General features: G+C 35.8%; 1 protein-coding gene across 2 annotated transcripts; it reads right to left on the bottom strand.

The window, feature by feature from the left end:
• Nucleotides 1-1,185: 1,185 nt before the first annotated feature.
• Nucleotides 1,186-17,531, bottom strand: LOC122007923 (phosphoglucomutase-like). Of its 2 annotated transcripts, XM_042563461.1 has the most exons (18): nucleotides 17,377-17,531; nucleotides 13,486-13,710; nucleotides 13,142-13,208; nucleotides 11,426-11,609; nucleotides 11,057-11,109; nucleotides 10,559-10,647; nucleotides 9,834-10,070; nucleotides 5,888-5,952; nucleotides 5,689-5,749; nucleotides 5,480-5,597; nucleotides 5,327-5,408; nucleotides 5,169-5,241; nucleotides 5,040-5,101; nucleotides 4,575-4,670; nucleotides 3,184-3,335; nucleotides 2,536-2,632; nucleotides 1,814-1,891; nucleotides 1,186-1,727 (listed from the first exon to the last, which is right to left on the bottom strand). In XM_042563461.1, the coding sequence occupies exons 1-18, from the start codon at nucleotides 17,381-17,383 to the stop codon at nucleotides 1,617-1,619; spliced, it is 1,857 nt and encodes a 618-aa protein (XP_042419395.1). In that variant the 5' UTR covers nucleotides 17,384-17,531; the 3' UTR covers nucleotides 1,186-1,616. The 2 variants fall into 2 exon arrangements, with proteins under 2 accessions (XP_042419395.1, XP_042419396.1); XM_042563462.1 differs by lacking the exon at nucleotides 13,486-13,710.
• Nucleotides 17,532-21,966: the final 4,435 nt, after the last annotated feature.

Below are 21,966 nucleotides of genomic sequence, written 5' to 3'. Positions count from 1 at the left end.
ATTGGATGTGAGAGGATAGGAATGTGGGACCAGAGGTGGTCCACCAATGAATGGGAGAAGATCGATGGCGTGTGTGGGTGAAAGAGAAAGGGATACGTGGCGCGGCGTCACTGGTTAGCGTACGTGGACGAGAACCTCGAAATCTACCAATATCTTTTAAATAATGTTAGTAATTTAATGGGGATAGCACCGAGTGCTCCGATCATTTTCGATTTCTTTTTCATATGTTGAAAGATCGAACCACGCTAACTTAAATAAATAAAATCAAACTTAAACAACGATTTTATGTGTTGTCTAATTTTGAAAAATTTCGACCTCGTTTGCTTAATCTGCAGTCCCGATATTAACATGTAAGATTTTAGGATATATCTTTGTATTTCACTATTTACATCACCATATCACCTGGAAGCGAGTTTTTTTTTTTTAAAATTTATTATATAATTAATAAAATTAAATATAATTAATTTGTAATTATTATTTTCTTTATATTTATTTATAAAATATTTAAATGTTATTATTATTTATTATAAATTTATAGAATATTTAAATGTAATTATTATTTATTATAAATTTAGATTAAGTATATTTAGTAACATATTTAAATTTTATTATATATATTTGTAAAGATTTAATTAATTAAAACTATTAATTTTTTTAATATATTAGTTAGATGGTGAATTTTAAAAAAGTTAACCTATCAAATATTATCGAAGTATTAATTTTAAATACAATAATTACTATATAAAAATATTAATAAATTTAAACGTAGGTGGATAATATGAATAAAAAAATAAAATATTTCTTTTTGGTATAATACGATATGAAATAGGAATTGAAATAATGTTTGATGTGAAAACTATAAAATACGATGTTAAAGATTAGAGATGGTCTAACACAATGTATGCTTACAAAGGAAATCAAAGAATATAGATGATACCGGTGAAAACTTTTCATAGAATAAGACCGATTGAAGATTAACTTCAAACGATTCAAAAAATTAAATATTTGATATTAATTTTAAAAAATTATAAATTTTGCTCTATGACAATCATAATTAAAAAAAATAATGATTGATGAAAAAAAATTGCTAATTGCTCACGGAATAAAAAATGTAAAGAAATTCTTAAAATTAAAACTCTTATTTCATCCCTATAAATATTTAACTGGCACTCTCATTCAAACACATTTTAAAATTTCAAATTATTCTTGATAAAATAATATCAACTACAGCAACCAAGCAATAAGTATTAAGAGAATAAATGATGCAGTGATGCACCCAATTTATATCATTACCTTGCCAAATTACACATGAAAAGGAGTTGCTTTCTTTGATTGCCATTTAGTGAGAAATTTGCTCGTCGATTATGACAGAGACAGCAACGAACCCAGAGTACAGGACGGCAGAGGCTGTAAGCAGTGATACCGCCACTGATCGTCTGGCTCATCAACTACAGTAGCAACTCCGGGCAATAGGATCAGTGGCGTGTGGAAAAGGAGTTTTTTAAGTAGTATCCTTTAATTTCTGCACTTCAAACATTATTGGCAATTCTGACTCTATAAGGAAAACCAATACACTAGAAAATTAAGGCCAAACCCTGCATCGTTTGGACAATATTTCATTGTTGTTGCACGAACTTGTCGAGTGCTGATGTTTCCAGAGCAAAGAACTCTTTAACAGCCGCTTGAACTGCGAGCCCCAGCTTCACAGCATCTTCCTTGCTAGGTGCCTACAGAAAAAAGGAAAAAAAAGGGGGGGGGGGTTCAATTATGAGGATGAAGTGAAATATTTTGGATATAGACTGCATGTAATAACCTCAATGTTGAGAGGGAGAACTGGATCATGGAGTGACAGCCTTAGGAGAAACCATCCACCATGTCCTGATACTCTGACCTGTTCCATAAGCATGAACAAAACATCAGTTAGATTTTACATTATTACAAGTCCCCCATCTGATTTGCAAGAGGAATTTTACTTGTATTTGAACAGTAGGATAATCGAATTCAGAAATTGGAATGTAAATAGCTAAATAAGTAAAATAGGATAATGGTGTATTCTAAAGACTGATCTGAAATCAACCAAGAGGTTGGTAACTGCTTTTAAGAAAAACCACAAGAAGAACAAGCTCCTGATATGAAACTAGGTCAGCTTCTAAGAATTCAGCAATAACAACAAATATATAGGTCAACTAATCAGTCTTGAGATTTACACTGGCCAGCTCTATCATGAAATGCATTCCTGAGTTGAATCTTCAGGTTCACTCGTTTTTTTTTTTAAAAAAAAATAAATAATCACCCTTCAATATAATATTTCAAGGGACACCATAGAGATGCAACTAATTTTGTTATGTTTCCTAAGCTAAATGGCCAAAGTCCATAACCACAGAAATTCAAGGTGCCTCCTGAATCCACAATGCATTTCCGTAGACCATTAAAAGCTAGAACCATCACATAGAAAGTTGACTGAATATGCCAAAATCAATAAAAAAGAGTAACTCATCTCATAATAATTTCTTGGGCAAAAAAGGGGTAACGTACTCCTTCATAATTGACAGGTGCTTTCTTCAAGTTTGGGTCCAAAGTTATTATATTCTCCAAATGCTTCAAAACTGCTTCTCCATAATCATGGAATGATCTGGAACCAGAAATATAGAGGAAATCAACTTATTAATGTATCTGCTACATCAAAATGTCAAAAGAAATCAGAAATCAACAATTAGTTAAGAGAACAAAGCTTTTCATCAAAGATCACAACCTAATCGTTTTCCATTCATTCATTTCACATTGCTTCCACTGAAAGGATATAGTTCCCCATGCTTTCCAGAGAACTTAAATTCAACTCTTCAATATATGCATCATTCATCTTTTACTATGCATGATCTTGTTAGTCTTGCCTACTTTACACTCTTGATTATGGAACAGAGAAATCATGAGGTAACTTTCCGAACAATAATTATCATGTTCCTCAGTCAAGTGTTGTCTACCAGATTACTTATCTCTAGTTAAAATTGAAAAGTAGAACGAAAAAACTAACATCCTAATTGACCCTCTAAATCAAATATGGCAATAATAATAAGTTTCTTTGGTACAATAGATTGATGGGGATGGCAGCAGGTGGGCTCAAAATAAGAACGTAAGTAAACATTTTTAAGTGACTCCCATAAAGATCATCTGGCAAAGACATACCCTCTAAGATCTGGATGGTTCAGATCAATCTTCAACCTTAATTCAGCTGCGACAGAAGGTTCTTCCAAACCCTCAACCAAATCAGTCAACACTTTGCTACCACTACTTGAACCTGAAGCTTTCTCAGAAGCAAGTTTGTTTAAGAGCTTGACCTGCATGCAGTATAGAACTTTGAGAGATAGATTAGAAAACTAGAAACAAGTATCAAAATTGTCCCTTTTCATCAAATTAATCATGTCTTGAGATCTAGGTGCTATACCAATCTAGGTGCACACTGGAACTCTGACTCACATACTTTGTCTTAGACTCTTTAGACATAAGTAATTTAGCTGATCAGGCTGGGTATAAGCTTCAACAGATGCTTCTACAGGTTTCTCTCAGCAGAACTAGTTATCTCTCAGTAGGACTAGTTAAGTCAGCTAAAACAGAAAGGATCCAATCCATTTAAAGAACTCGACCTTGAGCTCTCGATCATGATGTGTTTGCATTGGTTGGGACCATGGTGGAAAAGAGAACAGGATGCAGAAGACGTAAATTCTTATCACACTAATAAAGTTACCCTATGGTAAGCTTTTTAAAAAAATGTAGATCCGCTACATTAACGGCTCCCCTAATGCCGACCCCATGGATATGGAGGGAGGTATATAGGCACCGGACACATAGTGGGGTAAACTCCAGATCGTTAGTTACTGAGAATCGACCTCTAGCCATTACGCCAGAGATGCCATGTGTCCACCGTCTGTGCTATGCCCTAGGGGCATGGTAAGCTTTTTAAAATTTACACCTAATAGTGGCCTAGTATGGTATGCCAAAGACAGCAGTCTAAATAATAACTATGCTAACTTCATACCAGCAAACTATTTGACAACTATTTTTTTAGAAAAGATAACTATGAGAACCCTCAAGCACTCACATGAGCAAAGGTGGATTTTGAACCAGATTAGCAACGACCTCCAAGACCCTTACCAACTAAGCTAGTTGACACTTTCATATATGATTAAGATTGTTGTTGTTATCGTCTTGTATTGAATTCTGTAGCATGTATAGGAAGGAAATGAAATTATATAAGTCAGATAATGGATGGAAGAAGCTAAATGAGGAAGAAAAGAATGCTGGCCCAAGTTTTATAATCATGATTCCTACTAAATGAATAATCCTCACATGGAGAAATTGTGCATATAATGAACCTTCAGAAACAATGATTTGACCACAAGAAGATTGCCATAATTGATTAAAGAATCATAAACAGAAGATTACTATCTCATACTTTTGATTTTGCAACCAAAAAGTAAATGAAACTTTTACAGATTAGTAATTAGCAATGGAGATACTGTTCCCATCATATTCTTAGGTGTGGCAAAGGGTTACAGAGAGATAATACATATGCCTACCATGAGGAATGCTCCATCGTCAAGCCAGTGATTCTCCTTTAAAGCTCCATGGCCACTTGTTTCGATCGCTAAATGTGATTCTTCACCAACAGAATTCTGCAATGATTCCTTTCAGTGTCAGATTCAGCAACATGAACCAAGCATTTGAAAAACAACAATCCATTAAGATGGCAATTCACAGAGAAATCAGATCAAGACCTTCATTTTTTTCATAATGTGGATCAAGAAAATTGTGCAAAAAGAAATTGAAATCAGAAGGTAACAAGAATACTCTGTAGGAGACTGAAGTAGTATTTGATGCACCTCTATACACTCAATTTCAGTGACCTTAAATTCTAAAGCTTAAGTACAGTAAACCTACAAAATTCTAGTTCAATACAATTATTTTTATCATGTAGATAATATGAGAAAAGACCACGAAATTTAGTCTATCAGATGCAAGAATCATGCTTGTTGGAACTTTACCAAGCGAATTGCCTCATCAATTACATTTTTGTAGCCTCGCTTGAACCTGTGATGTTTTCCACCTACAAGCAACAAGAACAATGTTACTCAAAATGCTTCTGGAGTAAAAGCATGTACAAAAGTCATTACCAAGTTTCTTCTCAATGAAGGTTGTTAAGCCATCTGAGGTAACACTGTCTGTTACTATAGTAGTCCCTGGATGCTACAATTAAAAAAAAATGACGAAAATAAACATACAAATCAAGCTTCAAAGATATGAAAGATGTTTTTCATCTTCTCCATCTTACTTCCTTGAGAACTATTGCAGACAGCAAAGCAATCAGTCGATTCCGGTTAAACTCCCGCCCATTTGAGTCTACAGCAGCAGACCTGAAAACAAATATGCCATAAGAGACTAATTTGGATGCATACTTTCACGTTCATTTATGAATCAATGCCACCTGTCAACATCTGTATCAAATATGATACCCAAGTCTGCCTTATTCTCAGCAACTGCCTTGGTTATTGCTTTCATAGCATTTTTGTCTTCAGGGTTGGGAATATGATTTGGGAAGTAACCTGGTGTCAAAATAAAGGTAGGATAATGGAACAAGTGCAACAGGTTTTCTTCACATGAAGCTATTTTTTAACAAGTACACATGAATGCTACCATCAGGCTCCAAGAACTGGCTACCAGTAGTAATAGCGCCTAAAGGTTCAAGCACTTTTCCCTGAAAAAACACTACCACGAGTTAATAGAATAAGAATGAATAAACAAGTCATAGTCCCAAGAGGGACAGGATATCAATAGTGAAGGGTTCTGGAAATATTTATATGTGCATGATTTCTATTTGAAGGGGTGAGATTACAGCAAAAAAGCCACCAGCGCCATTCCCTGCATCAACAACAATGTGAAATCCCTCCAAAGGCTTCTCTGGAAATAACAGAAAAACAACTTTAGTGCACATGAAACTTGAAACAAGAGAGGGATGCGCCAAACTTGAAAACCATCAAGTTTTTTTCTTTCTTAAGGCAATGTATTATTTGGTTGCAAGGAAGAAGATGGAAAAGAACATAAAAGTTAGTAGACTTTACAGGAATAGTTAGTAGACTTTACAGGAATAAAATTAGAACTACCAAATCCTTGCATGTTTGCAATATGAAGACAATAGGTACATGACTGAACATATCCGGAAGCATTATGATTAGAGTTCATAGCAACAAATAAAGAGATTGAATCATGACAATGATAACTCTAAATTAGTATAATCTACCTTATACGGGATGCAGATGCACATGGACAAATGGTCACATATGTAGTAAGTTGGATCGTGCTCTTATCAACAAACATTGGTTAGAAGCTAAGTTACGAAGTTGCAGAGTTCACCCCACCTGGATGCCTTTTAGATCATTCAGCCTGTTTGGTTTCTATTTTGGATGAAGGCATTCGTGTTCTTAAGCCCTTCAAGTTCTTTAACATGTGGGCTACACATGATACTTTTTCGCACTTGGTAGCTTCTAAATGGTCAGCATATAAGCAACAAGTTCAACATGGCACCAGGCAAATCCACCTTGAGCAAATTTTGAAGTTGCTGAAAAGTGGTTTGAAGGAGTTGAATACTATGCATTTCCAGCACATCTCAGCAAGAGCGGCTGCTGCTCGTCAACGTCTGGAAGAAGCACAGGAAGCTGGACTAACAAATGGCACCATGGCACAAAGAATTACAGCATGCCGCAACTCGTCTTAATGCCACAGAACACAGTTTTTGTATGCAGCGAGCAAAGCTGGGGTATTTCAAACAAGTTGACCGCAAATCCTCCATCTTACATGCTCTTGTTAAGAGGAATAACAAGCAAAACAAAATCAAAGTTGTGGAGACACTTGATGGCACTCTTACGACGTCATTTAAGGAGGTTGTACAAGGATTCACAGCCCACTTTCAAGGTCATCTAGGTACTGCTACTGACCGGACAGCTTTCCCACACGTGTACACAGTTTGGCCGACATATTTCAGTAGATCATCATGCTCAGCTATTCCGTATTCCAACAGCAGACGAGATCAAGACGATGCTCTTTCACATCGGTGATCAACGGGCGCCGGGCTCGGATGGATATGGATCTAAATTTTTCATGTAAACTTGGGACACCGTAGGGGCAGATTTTATTTTAGCAGTCATGGAGTTCTTCAATAGTGGCAAATTGTTAAGAAAATGGAATCATACTTTGATAGCTCTTGTTCCAAAATCAGCACATGCTAGTAAGCTGACAGATTCTCGGACTATCTCATACTATCTGGTATTCTACAAGGTGATTTCTAAGCTTTTGGCTGGGCGTATTGCTGATAAATTGGATAGCGTCCTTCATCAGTCTCAGGCAGCTTTTGTGCAAGGTCGGCTCATTACATATAACATTCACTTAGTACAAGAGCTATTTCGAAAATATAACAGGAAGCATATCTCTCCCAGATGCATTATGAAGATTGATCTCCAGCAGGCGTTTGATTCAGTGCATTGGAATCTTTTGCATGAGGCTCTTATTGGACTGCATTTTCATGAGCAGTTTATTTCATAGATTATGGAGTATGTGACTACCAATCATCAATAGCGAGAATTTTGGACAATTTCAGAGGGGCTAGAGGACTACGTCAAGGGACCACTATTGCCCTATTTATTTGGTATCTGTGTTAAGGTATTTGGGAGACGGATACAACAAAGTACACTAAGATAGGGTTTCAATTTCCACCCTTAATCTGCTCACCTCAGATTAGTACACCTAGCTTACGTAGATGATCTACTTCTCTTTTGCAGAGGTGATATAGATTCGGTTATATTGTCTTCTTGTATACAAGGGTTTGGGGCAACAACAACTTTAAGTGAATAGACTTAAGTTGAACATTTATCTAGCTGGAGTTGATGACATAACCGGCAGAAAACTTCTTTCCATTACTGGTTTTCAAGAGGGTTCTATGCCTTTATGATATTTGGGAATTTCGCTAGCTGCTACGCGTATTTAGATTTATGATTACAACCCCCTACTTGAATCTTTGATTCAAATGATCAACGCTTGACCACAACGGACGCTATCCTATACTGGCAAGGCACAACTCATCACTTCCGTATTGCAGGGAGTGAAGTGTTTTTGGTTGCCCATTTTGCCAATACCCTAGGGTGTCATTGATTGCATTTACAACATCTACCAGTCTTTCATGTGGACATCTAAGCATCCTCCACTGTCATGGGTGGATATGTGCAGACCTAAGGATGAAGGTGGCATGACATTTCGTGACTTGCGAGCTTGGAACCTAGCCCTCTGAGCTAAGGTCCTTTGGCAGATATAGGAAAAGGAGGACACCCTTTGGATCAAATGGGTTCATCATATTTACGGCAAGCTAACATATGGATGGACGTGGGAGTCATCCCACTTAGATTCACCTCTGATTAAGTGATTGCTGTAGCTACGGGGTCTTATATTATCAGTTGTTGGATCCCGGAGGCGGTTGGCAGAGGTTAGCAGATTGGTTTACTCAAGTTGGGGGATGGCTCGGGCATAGTTTATAGGATGGTGATCCTACACAGAATCGATTTGGAGTCAGAATCAGATCGGTTGAGATCATATCCTATAATCGTATGATCCTATCAAAAACCCTTTGAATTTAATTTAGTATTTGATAGGATGATCAAATTGATCAATGAACACTAAATCAATTTGATATTCAATTAAAATTTCTTTTAAAATAAATTAAATTTAAAATAATAATAATATATTAATGGTAATAATAGGTTGAAAATATATATAATTTATTTATAATTTTTAAATTTTAAAATAAATAAATAAATAAATAAATAAATAAATATATATATATATATATATATATATATATATATATATATATATATATGCACACGGTCGCGCATCGCCGCTGCTCTCGACTGACGGCTTCTCCACTTCGTCCCCAACACCCCCCCGCAAGCCACTAGCGCGCCTCCTCGCGTCACCTCTATTGTCGCTGACTCGCTGTCTGCCGGATGCTAGATTCCGATGCCGAATAGTTAGTAACGTTAAGATCGCGCCAATTCTATTTGATACAGTACGATTTCAACGATTCCATTTCGATTTCGCTTCAAAACCAATTCTCGATCGATCCGGATCGATTTCTTACTTCCAGATCGTAGGATATGATCCTACGATCTAGATATGGATCTCGATTTTACAAACCTAGGGCTCGGGCATATAACTTCCTTAGGTATCCTAGTACAAAGAAGCCATGGACCCGAATAGTATGGAAGATATAGTCTAGTCATGTAGTTATCTTTTGGATGCTAGCACAGAGGCATCTTCCCACCGAGGGACAGACAGGATTACTTGGAGGATCGACGCTGCACTGTATGTGGACGTGCTAGAGACAGAGAGCATCTATTCTTTGGATATCCCTCTATTGCTTGATTATGGAGGAGGATTAGAAATTGGTTGCTTATGACATCGGAGATGTCCACCTATTGAAGAGCAATGAGTCTTCGCTAGACACTACTATGGGAGTAGCGTGTTTACAAAGGCTCATTATTTAGCCTTGTCATATGTTATTTATTATGTATGACGAACTAGAAACTCTAGTCTCTTTGGTGAAGGGCGGTTAGACATTGAGAGGATTTTCAGGAGTGTACAACTTCATGTATACCGGTCATTGGGAGTTTACTTTAATCAGATACTTTGTCAGACACGAGTAACTCCTAAGGACTAGCTCTTGTACTCTTGGTTCATGCTATACAATTTTTTACTTATTCAAAAAAAAATAGTAACACAGATAAATGGCTCACCCTTGTTTCCCACAGCCTTACGAACTGCAGCTACCAGATCTGAAGTATAAACAGACATGTAATCTACCCTTTTCACATTGCTAATAGCAGTTTGAATTGATTCCTTCACGCCAGCAACTGAGAACTTCTCATATAAAATGGCAGAACGAACCAAAATGTCTTTAATGTCAGCTTTTCCAAGTCCGCCAGCATTAGTGAAAAATTTGAAGCCATTGCGATTATAGGGAAGATGACTTGCTGTATGGAACAATAACCTCTTAGGATATCACTATTAGTTAATAGATATTGAATAAACAGAATGGCATCGAATATTGGAAAATGAACAAAACTGTAAGCATGAACATATTAAACTTATGCTTTCAATCTTACCATCAAGATTGAGAACAAAAATCATATTATTCCATTTTAAAAATGACACAAATTTCCTAGAAATACTTCTTTTTTTGAGGGAAGGCAATCTGAATACTGGGAATATAGTAAAGTAGAAATTGCTTAGAAATAGTTGAGAATCTAGTATAGTAAAATTGATTGTACATCACTGCCTGCCCATCAGCCACCATCCACCATGTAGCACTTATAGTCACTTTATAATAGAAGCATTTAATAATGCCATCAGAAAGTTCTGACCACAGATAGTAAAGTTTTAAAACACCCTTAAGCTACTCGTCTCAAAATCACATGGCACAATCTTGGGAGCATAATAGTTGTGTATTTTTGAGATTTACCTGTTATCATTATGGACCCATCAACTGGACAGAGATAACTTTCATCTTCTGTAAGTGTGCTGTTGAACATTGCTGGTGTAGATGCCAATCTGCATGAGGAACAGACATATGATTCATTCTCAACTGCAATGGACCAAGTATTAGATGCAACTTGTCAACAAACATTGTGAGGCTATTGTTGACCACTCAAGCTTCAAGGCTTATCCAATTATTTCTGATGCAGGCAAATCAACACAAGTGCATAGGAGAGATATAAAGAAAGATCATTTGGTGATTTTAAAGGCAATTCTAGTGAACCATGCTTAGGAAAGGTCATACACTTTGACAAGTTCATCAAGTAAAGATAAAATGATAGATAGCAAAATTTGAACTAATCTAGCATATGACTGGATTGATGAGAATAAAAACCACCAGAAAGACTTCAGAGTCTGTGGAATGGAGTATCTAACTGAAATAGGCCACTCTCTCGTTGGACATAAGCTCTAAGCTCTAACTTACCCATATTGGATGACGTCTACACCAGCATCAGCAAGTCCACGAGAAATTGCATCCTGAGGTTACCAACTCTAAAATGATCAGATATTAAGCTCAAAGATCACCAAAATTTATAAAATAAAGTTTAAACTTAGAAACAATTGCTGTTTACTATTGATTTATTATGATGTTAAAATAGAACTTAAAAGAAATATCAAAACCCTGCTAGATTTTGATTGAGAGTGGTATAAAAATTTCTCAGCTTCAACTGTTTTCACTAGAACTGAACTAAGACCAGCAAATTTGTTTTTTGACAGTCATTATAGAAAACATCTTAGGTAATGCAGAAAAGCTCATTTAAAAATCAAGAACTAATATCATGTCCAACCAGACCTGCATTTTCTGAGCAGATATTCGTGAATCATGACCAATGGAGACTCTCAATCGTCTTGATTCATTTGGTTTCTTCCTTTCCAACAACCATGCAGCAAAAGCAGCACCTATAGCTTCTGAAACCGGTTCAGTTAGATTCACCGGCTCACCCTCAACATCAGTAACAGCAACACCTCGGATATCGCTGCACAATGAAATAACAAAATCATCTGTTCATGTTAGCAGAATTGTTCAAATTAGAAACTAATATCATATAAACAAAGAACCGAGGGAAAAAGAAAATAATTTACAAGTACAAAGTGCAGCACAATTATGTAATCAGGAACTCATAAAAAGTTTGAAGCCAAGGAGTTAGTACTTATAACTAATCTAGAGAGTGCGTCAGATAGTCAGTCAGAGTTAAAGAGAAGTCCGAGAGTAATGGACAGTCTGAACCCCAGATCCTCATTGAGGTTAAAAGAACCTTCCTTTTAATCAAACAAAAGGGATAGAATCATTCCTGAGGTGCCTAGGTACTATTGACAAAAGAAAAAATGATTTCCCAATAACTTTTGAGGCATTTCAGTTCAAGCATAAAACATTTCTATGTTCTCCTCGAATAGCTACGAGTCTAGTGACAAACAAAAGGTAAAAAACCACAAGAAAACATACACTAAAACAATTCACAGAATATCCAAATTTTCAAAATTGCAGCATTAAAATAGATGCCACTGAGCACTCTCAAAAACTCACTAGAACAGTGCATAGTTCAAGAACTATTATGGCAGGATCATGTCACATCTCAGCCAATTTTTGGTTAAACAGATAACAACAGCAAAAATCCATCTGTAAAGAAATACTTCATGTGTTCATAAGGTGTTGGGTGCACGAATTAAGATCATTACCATTAGTGTCTAGGATATCCTACCAATGCCATGTCTTTTAGTCTTAGTGCTAGAGTTGTATAAAACACCTAAAGCATAACACTCTAAATGGAATCCATGAATGAGCTATCATGAGCCACGTAATAATATGAGAAAAGCAGTGTAGTAAAACAAGATGCAGCCAAAAAGCACAAAAGAGATTGTGCAAAAGACAATACATGTCTTCCTAATCGCTAGGTTTGGATCATAATCACTTGATTGAATACTACTATTTGTTCAATGTACACAAGCATGCTGAAAATCTCTATCAGTGCAGCATGGATTGCTTTTCCTTGACACTCTTACAGCTGTCTGTATCCACAAGATAAGAAGACCCCAACCATATTTTTAAGAGAGAAGCATGAAGAACTACATCTCTTTGGAGAATGGCAATATGTGTCAACATTGAAAGCATGGAATTTGAAACTCATATGGTATCCCAGGAACAGTTGTAACAATAAACTTATGGCGTGAACAGAATATGAAATTCAATTAAACAAATTAATTAGCACACTTGTGTGTATTATCCTTGACACTCTTACAGCTGTCTGTATCCACAAGATAAGAAGACCCCAACCATATTTTTAAGAGAGAAGCATGAAGAACTACATCTCTTTGGAGAATGGCAATATGTGTCAACATTGAAAGCATGGAATTTGAAACTCATATGGTATCCCAGGAACAGTTGTAACAATAAACTTATGGCGTGAACAGAATATGAAATTCAATTAAACAAATTAATTAGCACACTTGTGTGTATTATCCTTAGGCCTGAGGCCATGATGTAGCAAGATAAATTAAATCAAATTTGCACCTTCCATTTTGAAGCTTGAGAAAATCAACCTTCTCATGAGATGAAACAGCACTTGTACCTTGAGCCGCTGTAAGAAAATACATAGGCATCTAATTACAAGAGACCAAAATTCATAACAAGACAATCATGATAATAAATATGAAAAGTTGAAAACAAACTCCTACAAAATTGAAACAGGAAACCAAAATGATGAGCATTTACAAACTATATTAGCAAGGACCAAAAATGGTATGCTGAAATATAGCTCTATCAGACTATGCAAACAAGATGCATATTTGTACAGTCTCCTCAGAATCACATCATATACTTGTAACGACTCTAAATAGTGGGAGTCTGAAGCAGACCATTGCATGAAATACTTATTCGTTTCCTCACACTGGTGTCTGGTGTTGGTAAAAAATGTGAATGGATGGATGACATGCCAGTCCATTCTAACTTCAACCCTGGCAAAGGATATGTTCTGCGTGTACCAAGACCAAAAGATACACACAGATTTGTGGTGTTCGACTGCCAAGTTTGTTGGCAGTGTTGTGCCAGAAACAATTTGTACATAGGCTTCCCTGACGTTACTGCACCAAATTGGAAAATCTATTAGATCTATAATTTAAACCTCGACTAGACAAGTAACGTTAATATTCATGAATGAAAAATAGGCTTGTTAAAGATGTAGAGTTAGATTCCCATGAATTTCAAATAGTAGAAAAGTTTGTTAGGTTACTTTTAACATATGACTTCAAAGTAAATTAGTCCAAACAGATTTCAAGTTAATACAATTATATTTAGGATCCAAGAAATTAGCTATATTATGCGGCTAGATCAAAAATAAATAAATGGATAAATCTGGATCTGTTTTTTCTTTTAACTAACAAACTTACTGAAGACAATGTTGCCTAAAAAATGATGAAAGGGAAAGTTAAAGTAAATTTTCATAAAATCTAAAATTGCATCAGTTTGATCTTTTTATAACTTATTTGATGTTTTACCTAGTGGACTTTCAGTCTTTCACTATCTAGGAGTGAAGTTTTCTCATGTTCTAACAATTTTTAAACAGATGTTGGAATGTAGGTGAGTTATCAAGCAGAACCTAACGCCCTACTGCTCTTAGTAGATAGAAGAATATTTTAAAAGTCAAACTTCCACTGAAACCAAAGCCAACATGGGATGTTTTGCGACGTACAAATTAACTGTCATGGAAACTAGATGAGTAACAGACTGAAAAAACACACAACAAGGAAAAAGATATCTTAACCTCTACCTATTCTTACTATTTCACTTTCCCATACAAAGACATGCTAGATGATAGAGGATTCAACCATGAAATTATTATGGGTATTGTAGCATCTCAAGGGGCTAAGATTCATCTCTAGCATGTTAGTTAAATTCTATTTTATTATGTTCAAGCATTAAATGTATTTCCAACTTGGATGCTACATCACCTAGGGAAAACCTCAGTCACATATCCAAAAAATTTCTAGCAGTCACTAGACAGGTGGTCAGGTATAATGAAACTTGAAGCATATAGAAGTTACAACACTAATAGAGTTCTATAAATAAGTTTAAATCCACTACAGATAGCAATTTCTACTTGGAAGTCAAATCTGTTATCCTTGTGGAATAGTACAGGTACAAGCCAGTACCAAACAGACCAAAATGAATACATAGATTTTGAAGAACAATAAAAAAACGTGAAGAGTTCACAGTGCAACTGAGCAACTGACGTAAGTATTGGAGAATCTATTAAGGAGATAACAGATTAAAGTGACCCTCAATAACTCTATCACTAGAATATTCACAAATTTCTAAGAATCAAGAGGAAACAAAATGAACTAGAAAAAAGATTCTAGAACTGTAAAAGGCAATTGATTTGTTAATTATATTTGCATGCAGAAAAACCAGAACAATTATACTGCTAGCTAATAACATCCGAACAGCAAGAAAGAATCTAGATGAAATGAAAATAGAAAGAATTCAAGCGTAGAATGTCTGCCAATCATCATATGGAGCTAAAATTAAATTGGTAAAAAATTACTAAGTTGGTGAAGCAAAAGACTATGCATTATAGGTATGATATCTAGTTTACATATCTTAACTTGTAAATGACTGCTGTTGTTTACATATTTCTTTGGTAGTAAGCTCGTTGCTTGCTTCCATATACCTTGATCCTTGTAAACAATAAGCAACTAACTTGTGTGATATGTATGGATTTGAATCAATTAAGTTTAACTATATTCATTTTTTTTTTCATCTCCTTTCTTGCACACTCAAACAACAATTATAATCAAAGCCCAGCAATTTGATCGAACAGAAAAGGTTTTCCAGGGCAATAGCTTGTATTTATGTATTGTAACTTTAATATGTTGTTTCCCCATTGTTCTTTATTTTCAGTAGCCCTTGAGTCAACAAGATTGTCATCACAATAGCAAGTGAGTCTTTTCTTCCTCTTGTAGCAGCTAATTTGGCATTGTTCTGATGAATCACAGCATATATCGGTAGGTTTGACGCAACACAAGTCTCATAGAGATCATTGAGAATAGGAATTTTCATTAAATTAAAATATGATAAACATGGGAGAATTAGACTTTTTCAAGACCTTAACTAAAACAAATTAGAAAATAAAAACGAAAACAATCTTAAAACTCTCCCTTAAAACAAATTATCGTCCTAAATAGAAGAACTTACCAAAATGAATCCTTCCAATTAAAACTTCAAATAAAACAAATTCATATTTTGCATCATTCACTCCCACCAAAAAGAGCCCTCACCATGAAAACTCAACCCTATCAAATAAGGAGATGAAATAGTCCAAATCAGACTTTACAACACCAAGCATAGGTACAAAGTGGATGATTAGGAGGTGCCTCTAGAAAAGATGATTCTAGCACTTGTTGCATAGCATCAAACATCTCAGCAATAATTTGCCAATGTTCATTTTTGGTAGTATAAGAATCATCTATATAAGGAATTCCCTTCCAATGAGCATAATAGATATGGGAGTCTGGGTACTTCTATGGGAAGCACAGTCTGTGTATTAAGTATGCTCTCAATTTTAGGATCATGTCAGACTTATATTCAACACCCCTTGACATGCTACAAAATATGTCAAGATGAACTGAAACAATTTTTATTATTTTTAACCTGTGTTTCTACAATATGGTATCAAAAGTACACCATTCCAAATGGTGCACAAAGTCAGAACTTAGATATATAGTTGTATTCTCTTCTTCTTCTTCTTCTTCTTCTTCTTCTTCTTTTAATCTCTTTGCTCCTTCCCCTCCAATTTTCCATCGGCGCCTAATGTCAAAACGCCGTCATGGTACCGAAATAGTATCATTCTAGTCAAAATTCATAATTGTGATGCAGCTCGAGATTTTGAACCTTGGAAATATCTATGTAATTTTAGTTTTTTACTTAATGGATTCTTTGTTGTGTTATTTAATGAATGTGGTTGTAAATATTAAATTTTATTTTGGACTTGTATTTTTGATGCATGGTGATTTTTCGTCTTTATAGGTGCCAAAAGAGATTGTTGCACGACTATCTTGGGTTCCATGTGATACCAACAGTCATGAGGACCAACTTGGGGAGTGGCATTGGCAGTATCCTGGCACAGTTGAGGGTGCCTAATTGCAGTAGCAATTCTGGCTTGCTAAAAAATTGTTTGATCCATTTGAAAATAAACTTTTTGACAGTTCTGTCACATTATTCTTAACTTTTGATTCCACAATACCAGCCTATTCTTCAACTGGAAACTAAAACATAAATAAATAAATAAGTTGGGCAGTTTATAGGCATGACATATACAACTCCCATATTGATGACTCAGTATCACTAACGACCTAAATTCTGGAAGCTTGATTTCTGGAAGATAAATAAAGGGGCGCCTCCAGGATTTGACCTAGTGAACTATGCTCGCACATCATTCTAAATTGTTTGCTAATTGCTGAACGCGCAGAACGGCTAAATCCGTCACTTCTATTATTAAATGCGGAAGGGCGGCGAATCTAAGAGAAACAGCACGACGATAACGTAACAGCACTCTGAAGCATCAGATAGAATTCGCCGTCCAATTTTTGTAAATACTGCTCACAAATCAGCGTCCATCCGGAAGGAGGCTTCCATGGATAAACAGGTCGACCAGAGGGCAATTTAGGTACAACCAGAGGCATCAATTCAACCAGGGAAAATTCGACAACGATCGGAACTGAGATGCTAGAAGAGACTGATAGATCGCAAACCTGCCATCGGAGGAGCGGAGGGCGAGACAATCACTTGCGGAAGCGGCGACGAGGAGGAAGAGCAGCTGATTGGAAGCCGAACTGAGCGAGGTACGGCAACCGGTAAGTAACGGGAATAAAATGGCGTGTGTAGGTTGATGCACTTTACATACGAAGAGGGTCCATGCTAGCGGCTCCGGCCCGCTGCCTAAGAATAACCAATGTAATATATATTCAGGCATCTCAGCCATCCAATTAGTCTCGAAGAGGGACGGTCGGATCATATAGCGCACTGTAATTAGGATAGGGATGGTAGTTTTTTCTACCTCTTCAGGACCTGTGAAAGAAAACTCAAAATATGGATAGGTTCAGAGATTTTTTAAATCCCCGTATTTAAATTGGGACACATATGGGAATAGCATCTCTATCCTTAACTCATCTTATTAATAATAATAATAATAATAATAATATTTAAACTCTAAACTCTAAAGATCCTTGCTCCTCTCGCATGATCGTATTGATCTCTGCTAGTCCGACATTACTCCCTTTGATCTTCAGCCTTCGCTCGCATTGATCTCTGTCGGCGCCACTCTTTTCAATCTTTGCCTACACCTATCTAGTCTCCCGTCAGCTTACACATCCTCATATGACATCGATCTTTGGACTATGCATCTCTTATTTGTCATCTCTTGTCCCTATCAGCAATCTACAGCTTCTATCGATTCTTACCTACAACTTACGTATGTTCTTTTGTTTTTCTTTTCCTTGTGATTTGATTGTTCTTTTCGGTTGACCTAAAGTTATTTTAGGAAATTAAATATTAACTTTCCTTAAAAGGTTTTGTCTAGTCGGTGGTGGCTGCTCCCATATCCAAGAAGGCCATGTGCCTCGCCACGTCAGTACTGGGAACCAATTTTGGAAATTAATATTTAATGGAATTAATAACTTAGGTGATTTGGATCAAACGTGTTAAGTTCCGCAGGAGATCCAAGTCAAAACCTAAAAGAACAAATAGATTAAGTTTTGGATCAAATGTGTTAAGTTCCGCAGGTGATCCAAAATTTAATTTAAAAGAACACATGGTAGCTAAGAAAAGGTTCAGACCTTTGTACAAAATTTTTGTACAGTGGAACCTTTAGGTCTTCTGAGTAGCAACCAACAATTGGTATCAGAGCTAGGGTTTTGCCTCTGTGTATTTGGTATTAGTTTAATTATGCACATGTCATACATAATTTAGGAAGGATAATAGTAGGATGCGCTAACTTTGTGGATGCAGGATCCAACTATTATGACTTATAGTTATTATGTGTGTGATTGGACCCTTGGACATGTCAAGGGCATTTATTGTGTGTGCATGATTGTATTATAAAATACAGCAGGAGATGTATTTAGTTTTATTAGGATTTTATTTTTTGATCTAGTTTACATGTACATTCCTTCGAGGAATATAGGATCGAAAAATGTAAAATTCTATTTATGTCGCGGATCGAATCTTGCAAGGCGTGGAACTTTTTAGAGGACCAGAGGCGCAGCGGAACAAGGAGCAACAAGCTAGACCCGGTGGCGGTGGCCAAAGATGGCAGCAGCTAGGGTTGGCGACACACGGAGGACAGCAATAGATAAAATCCATAATAGTTGAAAATTAGTTTTTCTATTTATTGCTTTTTATGCTGTGTTGTGTGTGTTTGTTAGTATGCATGTTAGGTAGACTAGCATAGTCAAAATTCCTCACTTTAAATAACTAAGTGGGAGAGGGATTTATTTTAAATAAATTTCACGGTCTCCATTACTGGTTTATAAGTGATGTAACAAGTTTGCGCGTTGGCTCTGAGTGCCTTCCTCCATATCGGATGAGCTTGTTTGCAGATCACTAGATTAAACTTCCATTTTGGATGACTATAGGAAGTTAATTAAGAGCATGTGATCTTCCCCATCGGAAAGGGCATAATCTTATTAATGGACTTAGTGTCAAGTAATGGTATACACTTAGGCACGTCTAATAGTATCCTTCCCATCGGAGTCACTGCTATTATTTGTGTGACCGAAGAAAACCAACTATTAATTTGTCAAATAAATAGGTTGACAAGATAATAAAATTAAAAACCCCTCTTACGAATATTTGATTTTGTATACGTCCACACTATCGTGGCATACAAAATTCACGGTGTTTGAGGTAATTTTATTTGTCATAAAGATTTATTGACAAGGTAATTAATGGGTAAACCCCTCCTCTTACAAATGGTTAATTTTTTATACGTCCACACTATCGTGGCATGCAAAATTCACGGTGTTTGAGGTGTTGGTGAATTTAAATAATATTGTTTGAGGAATCAATGTTATTTTAAATTCAAAAAGTTTTGACCAAATATTTGATCAAAGACAGATCAACTATTAATTTTATTCGTCATAAAGTAAAGTTAACGAGATAATAAAATTAATGAATAAAATCTCCTCTTCGATTTTGTATACGTTCACACTATCGTGGCATACAAAATTCATGGGGATTTTAAGGAGTTGATCTTGACCAAATATTTTTGTGATTCTTAGGATTTAAAATGTTTATCAATTTCCTAGTAGTCATACTATAGAAAAGACTTAGTAGTCCCAATTGTAATGATTGGAAATAGGACTTGGACATTAAGGTAGACCGTCTTCTTAGAATTAAGAACAATAAAGGTGTATTTAATTCATTAGTTGAAACATGTTTAGTGGTGTTATCTACCAGAACCTGGAGTGTAGATACAGATGCAATTAATCATGTCCGCAATTCATTGCAGGGTTCTAGGAAACCTGGCAACTAAATGAAAATTAAAACACCGTCCACATAGGCACTACTGTAAAAATGGTAGTTGTTGCAGTGGGAGATGTTTATCTTTTGATAAGAATAAAACATGGATTTTTGAGTAATTGTCTTTACGCACCAAGTTTAGAAATAACTAGTTTTCAGTTTCTAAACTATTCAAAGAACTTGATATTCTATCTCTTTTAATAACAAAGTTGTTATTAAGAAAAAGAGGGAAGTTATCTGTTCTAGTACGTTGGTTGGCAATTTATAAATCCAATAACTCTCATGATGCAACAAATGGAAATTAGTAACACATCTTCTAACTTTAAGAGAAAAAACCTTCGGAAATGAACCAATTATATCTTTGGCATCTAAGGCTAGGTTATATTAACTTGAGTAGGATTCATTGGTAGCTGATGAACTTTTGGGTTCATTAGTAGTGGAAATCTTTCCAACCTGCGAGTCTTACTTGGAAGGAAAAATAACCAAAAAGCTTTTAAGTCTAAGGGGTATGGAGTCAAAGATATGTTGAAATTGGTTCATTCTGATTTGTGTGATCCTATGACTATCCAGACAAGAGGTAGTATTGAATATTTTGTCTATTTTATAGACAACTATTCAAGATACAAATAAATTTACTTAATGTACCGCAAGACTAAGTACTTTGATTAGTTCAAAGAGTACAAGGCTGATGCGGAGAAATGTTAAAGTAAAAGTCACTATGGTAAGATCGTAGTGGCAAGTACCTTTTTGGGAGAATTTAGGAGTCACTTATCAGAAGTAGGGATTCAATCCCAAATAACTACACCTGGTATACCCCAACAGAATGGTGTAGAAAAAGGAAGGTATAGGACTCTTATGGAAATAAGTAGATTGATGATGTGCTATTTAGAAAATTACCAAATTCATTTTAAGGATATACTCTAGAAACGGAAGTGAACATAGTACCTTCCAAAGTCAGAACTCTCTACTCATATAGAATTGCTGAATAGGCGTAAGCCTATTTTGAAGCATATTCGGATTCGGGTAGTCCAGCACATATGCTGAAGAGAGACAATGATAAGTTGGACAGGAATTCACTTGTTTGTGAGTTATCTTAGAGAAAAGAAAATAGGTTTATAGTCTTAAAAATCAGAAGGTCATTGTTAGCATCTATGACCGATTTTTAGAAAAAGACTATATAATAAACCACGTGCCCATAAGTACATTTGTTCTTAAGGAAATAATAAAGGACATGTCTAATCTAGTACCAACTGTACAAGATGAAATATCACAAGGAAACTGCAACACGTATCACAAATGATACACAATTGCAGAAAGTGCCTCGTCGTAGTGAGAGGGTTGTTAGGCAACCTAAAAAGATTCATGTTTTGGGAGAGTTTTTGGACTCGATCCCTGGAAGACATGAACCTAATCTCCGGACATATGACAAAGCACTCCAAGATAAAGATGCAGCATCTTGGCAAAAAGTAATGAATAATAGAATTAGAATATATGTATTCTAATAAAATCTGGAATCTTGTAGAACCACCAAATGGTGTAAAAGCCTTTGGGTGTAAAAAGGTCTATAATAGGAAAAGAGGGATAGATAGGAAGGTAGAAACTTTCAAAGCAAGGCTTGATGAAAAAGGAAACTTTTTCACTGGTAGCCATGCTTAAGTCTATCCGGATTCTTTTATCTATTTGGCAAGTGGATGTCAAGACAGCATTCTTTAATGGAAGTCTTGAAGAAAGCATCCATATAAAGCAACCAGAAGGATTCATTGCAAAGGGCTAAGAGCATCTTGAGTGCAAGCTCAATCAGTCTATGGACTGAGGCAAAGCTT

This window comes from Zingiber officinale, chromosome 8A, assembly GCF_018446385.1.
Source record: "Zingiber officinale cultivar Zhangliang chromosome 8A, Zo_v1.1, whole genome shotgun sequence".
Classification (NCBI taxonomy): domain Eukaryota; kingdom Viridiplantae; phylum Streptophyta; class Magnoliopsida; order Zingiberales; family Zingiberaceae; genus Zingiber; species Zingiber officinale.
The sequence above is the reverse complement of the archived record's forward strand: the minus strand, read 5'-3'. Positions and strand labels throughout refer to the sequence as shown.

What these genes read in the sequence shown, in the direction of transcription:
- LOC122007923 (XM_042563461.1), bottom strand. An exon ending in TGGGTCCATAATGATAACAG is followed by an intron (nt 10,071 to 10,558) that starts GTAAATCTCAAA and finishes TGTTCCATACAG; the next exon opens with CAAGTCATCTTCCCTATAAT. An exon ending in CTTCATTGAGAAGAAACTTG is followed by an intron (nt 5,102 to 5,168) that starts GTAATGACTTTT and finishes TGTTGCTTGTAG; the next exon opens with GTGGAAAACATCACAGGTTC.